The sequence below is a fragment of the Pteropus vampyrus genome, unplaced genomic scaffold (genome assembly GCF_000151845.1).
Source record: "Pteropus vampyrus isolate Shadow unplaced genomic scaffold, Pvam_2.0 Scaffold224, whole genome shotgun sequence".
NCBI classification, from domain to species: domain Eukaryota; kingdom Metazoa; phylum Chordata; class Mammalia; order Chiroptera; family Pteropodidae; genus Pteropus; species Pteropus vampyrus.
The window spans coordinates 193,287-197,979 of NW_011889005.1; the positions used below are offsets into that span (position 1 = coordinate 193,287).

At 57.1% G+C, this 4,693-nt stretch overlaps 1 protein-coding gene across 1 annotated transcript in view; it reads left to right on the top strand.

The window, feature by feature from the left end:
• COL22A1 (collagen type XXII alpha 1 chain) overlaps positions 1-4,693 on the top strand; it is a 191,307-nt gene that overhangs the window by 62,575 nt on the left and 124,039 nt on the right. The window contains exons 12-14 of the mRNA XM_011373400.1: positions 2,175-2,228; positions 3,240-3,284; positions 4,225-4,278. Coding sequence (XP_011371702.1) covers positions 2,175-2,228; positions 3,240-3,284; positions 4,225-4,278 — 153 coding nt within the window. The remainder of the gene's footprint in view (positions 1-2,174; positions 2,229-3,239; positions 3,285-4,224; positions 4,279-4,693) is intronic.

Consider the following 4,693-nt stretch of genomic DNA (forward strand, 5'->3'; position numbering starts at 1 on the left):
AAGCTGGTCTCAGGGCATCTCACCAATGGCCTTGGGCCAGAGCAGGACTGCCCCTTGGTCATGCTTTTTACAGGGGATGGAGCTGAGACCCAGGAGCGGAAGCCACTAGCTCTGCGGAACTAATGGGTAGCAGACGCCACATGTGAATCTAGACCCTTCTTCTTGTAGTCTGCTTCCCTCCCCTCCCCTCCCCTCCCCTCCGCTCTCATTCTTTATCTCCCTCTCTCCCTTCCTTCCCTCCTTCCCCTTTCTCTGTTTTTCTTTTTCCCTTTTTGTTTTTGTACTTTATTGTGGGTTCTTAGCTGTACTTACTGCCTTGGCAGATGTCCCTGAGCCTGCCCACACCAGTCCCTGGGAACCTCGTCGTTCCCCCGCTGTCCTCATCTACCCATGGACTTGAGAAAGTGCTCTTAGTTCTCAGTAGAATACAGACGATTAGCATTTTGATACTAGTTTATAGTCTGCAAGTTACATCCACATTGCTTCTCTCTCCTGAAAGCTGCGTGAACCTGTTTTACAATGGTGACACCGAGGCTCAGTGAGCTGGGCGTCCTGAATGGGCGACCTGTGGCCCCGACTTCCTCTTTTCAAAGCCACCAACTGGAGGATTTCAGGGGTGTCACTGGGGTGGTGTGTGATGTAAAATTAGGTGACACTAAAACATGAAATATGCACGTCAGGTTGACTTTTGTGGGAGACACAGTTTTCATAAGAGCAGGAACCCAGCTAATGAAATGCCTGCATCTCGTGATGACTTGGATATGGAAATTTTTCAGAAGTTGTCTATTTGCAGTTCCGGCTTGGTTATCCTAACCATGTAAAATAAGGTCCGAACAGAGACGTTACCCTCTTGGACAGAGAAAACATTCATCTTGACAGAGGCCGTGGTCAGCTAGAACACACAGCAAGGGTAGCCCACCCCCCGTCACAAAGCGGAAGTGGCTGGTGCTGTGACGTCGCTCACCGAAAACCAGTCTGCCCAGCTGCCCGTGTCCTGGGGAAGCACAAATCCTGCAGCCACATTTATAATCTCCATTCACAGACGGAGACACACTCAGACACACTCGGGCACCTCGCTCACTTGGCCAAGACCATTAGTGCTAAGCGTCGGCAGCAGGATTTGAAGCCGCTGGTTCTTGAGATCATTGTGTTTCCCCGACACCCTGCTGTTCACTCTGTCTCTGGGGTTTCACGCCCCCAGGGCTCATTTTAAAGTGGGCTGGTCTCCCCATTGCCTCCCCGCAAGCCCTCAGGGCCCAGGAAGGCAGTGAGGTGCTCTGGGGGCCCTGTGCCCAGGGGGCTTGGAGGTGATGGAGTCCTGAGCTTTCACCGCTCGGCTCCCGTCTGGCATTGGGACAGATTCACAGTTACTTGTTGGACGCCTGCTGGAAAGTGCCAGCAAGGCCGGACATGTGACCACTGTAGGCAGAGGGAAGGTCCCGGAACTCCTCCGGCGTTGTCTCTGGGCTGCTCTCAGCCCCCTTTATTAGGTGGTCTTGGGGGCTCCAGTGCCCGGCTCCCACCTCCCTGTGTTTCTGACAAGACACCCTCCCCTGCCTTCATCGCAGGATGTCCCCACCTGCGGCAGCCTGGCCAGTCAAGGACCTGCCATCTTGACTGTGTAACCGATACCTGGGGTGAACTCTGCGCCACGTCACCCCACAGGCCTGCTCCTGGGGGGCATTTCTAGAGGGAGTCCTTATCCTCCTGTGATGCTCCCCCTTTGGGAAAATCATGAGTTCAGCTCTAGGGTTGTCGAGAAGCGGAGTTATCAGGCTGGCGTCTCTGCCGTTCGGTTTGCTCAGACCAGCTCAGCATGGGGCAGGGGATAAACACCAGGCCTTGGAGACAGACAGGGCCTCCGGTCGCTGAGCCACCCTCCCCCTGACCCCGGCGTTCTGCCTCGACGTGGAGACCGTCTTCCGCGAGGCAGACGAAAGCGCCGTTTGAAGGGCGAGCGCTGGCACAGGAGGCCACGAGGAGAGCCCGCGGATCTGCGTTTCCCACGCTCTCCCCGGCGGCGCCCGGGCTGCCCGTGGCGGACCACGCTCTGAGCAGCCGCGTCTCGGCCGCAGCCCCGCCTGGCACTGCCTCCACTGCCCCAGCATTCCAGGAGACTGTCTCCAGCGTCGTCCCCACCCTGCACTGACCCCCGTTCTCTTCTGTCCCCCTAGGGTTCCCTGGGCCTGCCCGGCTCCCCCGGGAGAGACGGCAGCAAAGGCATGCGGGTACGTCTGTTCCCACCGCCCTTTCTTCAGGCAGCACCAGGTCTGGGACCCCCTGGCCAGAGCCCCTGTTCTCCGGTGGGGTGGCCTTCGCCAGGGCCAGGCCTGAGCTGGGGCTCATTTGTCCCAGCATCTTCCCAGGTCCCCGTGGGTCACCCTAGTGATTGCGGCAGTGCCGGCAGCAGCCGTTGCCACCAGGCGTCTCCAGGTGTCCTTGGGAGCGGTTTTCTCACTTAGTTGACAAGCAGTTGTGCCAGAGGGCTCGCTGTCCCCAGTGCTCAGACCTGGAACCACGTCCACGTCTGAGGTGAGGGATTCGCCCAAGACCCCAGTTCTTAGCTAGAGACGCTGGGTGGGGCCTGAGCAGTACCCCATGCCCTGTGCGGCCAGCCAGCCTCCTGCCTGTCATCACCCCCTCCACCTGTGCAGAAACCCAGTCAGAGGCCACCTGACTCTGGTCAGTCTGCCTCAGGAAAAGGGCCGCTCGCCTCCGTCAAGAACCCCAGGGATGTCAGGCCCCCCGCCGCTCTGCCTTTTTGAGATTTGTAGCCATGTCTGAGCAGGCCTCAGAGGGGAGCCTGACTCGGGAGCCCCCCACCCCTGCAGCCTGTGGGCTTCAGGACAGGAGGTGGGGGGATAGGGGCTAGGGGAGAAAGGGGAGTTGCACGCATCTCCAGACCCCTCAGCTCCCCTCCAGGTGGCCAGACTCCTCTCGGTCAAGAAGACCTGCCCCGTGTCTCCAGCCACCATGCTCTCTCCCCATCCTGTCGGATTTGTTGTGTTAGCCTCCGGCATAGGAGCCAGGCAGGGTGGAGATGACGGCACTCACAGCTACAATCAGTGCCTTTGCTTACAGAGGTTCTGATGGCAGCCGGGGTGGCCCACAGCTGCCACCTGCATTGCATCTGTGATGGGTTCTGAGTTCCAGGAATGGATGCACCCAGAGGCTTTGGGCTGCCTGTGTGGCGGGGCCTGTGTCCCCCTGGTGCTGACCACGTGCTGCTTTGTGTGCAGGGGGAGCCTGGAGACCCGGGGCTGCCTGGCGAGGTGGGCATGCGGGTAAGTGTCCCTTGGAGCTGTGGGCAGATCTTGCTGAAAGACCACCTGAGATGTAGGGGAGATGCCTGCCTATCCTTATGACAACCGCATGCATGTGTGTGTGTGTGTGTGTCCGCACATACGTGATTTTCCTAAATTCTTACAAAAAATGAGTCATACCATACTCTGCCTTGAATTTTTTTCATTTAACAAAAGATCAGAGGTATCTTTTCACACCAGTAGATACCACCCATTATCTTAATCTATGCTTTTATTCCATCATGTGGATGCATCGTAATTTGTGTAACCTTTCTTCTGTTGATGCACGAATGCATGTGTATGAGTGTGTGCGTATGTTCCTCCTTACGTACTACATTTTTATTTCGGTAGGATAGATTACAGAAGTTGGGATATCTCTAGATGAGAAAAAGCACATTATAATTTTAATAGATATTGCCAAATTAGTTGCTTAAAAGCTATAACAATTCATGGTCCGGCCGACAAAGGAGCCTGTGGGCTCTGCAGATTTCTGTAGGACTTTGTCGGGACTCGTCCAGGCTGTCCTGGCCACAGGGCAAAGTGTGCACGCTGAGCTGCAGGGAGCCGCCCTGTGATCAGAAGCTCTGCACGTATCCTGGCTAGATCGTGGGACAAGAGACACAGGGCATGGGATCTGGGAACTGTTGCACTGGCCTTGTTATACCTCGGAGCCACCACGCTGCTAGCCGTCCCTGGAAGTTGAGTGGATCGGGCGTGAGCCCTGGCCCCAGCAGGCAGGGGTGGCCTGAGCGCTGAACAGGAGGGCATGGAGGCGGGGGTCCCTCGGTGAGATGCCCTGCGAGCAGCTGGTGGCAGGTGGCGTGGGGCAGAGGACCTCGTCCCCAGACAGTGCGGGCGGGTGTCGCCTCCGTTCCTGCCTCTTCTTTCCGTTCCTAATCTCTCTGGGAACACGTCTCTGCAGGGACCGCAAGGACCCCCTGGACTTCCCGGACCTCCTGGCCACGTTGGAGCTCCTGTAAGTAAGGGCGCTGGTCTGGCAGGGGTTCTGTCCCCTTCTCCAGGGACGGGGACCCAAGCTCTCTGACAGGGCCCCCTCCTGCATCTGTACACAGAGGACCCGTTGCCTTGCACGTGCCAATGGCAATGAAGTGTTTTCTTTCTTCTTAGACCAGAAATGCTTGGACGTTGTGGTACCTAAGAATCTCCTGGGGGACAAGTTCAGATGCACATCCCCGGGCCCCCATTCCCAGATGGTGAAGCAGTGGGTTTGGGTGGAGCCCAAGAGTATGCATATTTACCCGCATCTGACGTTTCTGACACTTGACCTCAGGAAGCCATTTTACCAGGCCGTCTAGCTCACTGCTCGGAAGGGAGTGGTGCCTTTATTCATCCCCAGCCTCTGAAACAGTGCCAGACACATGATGTATGCA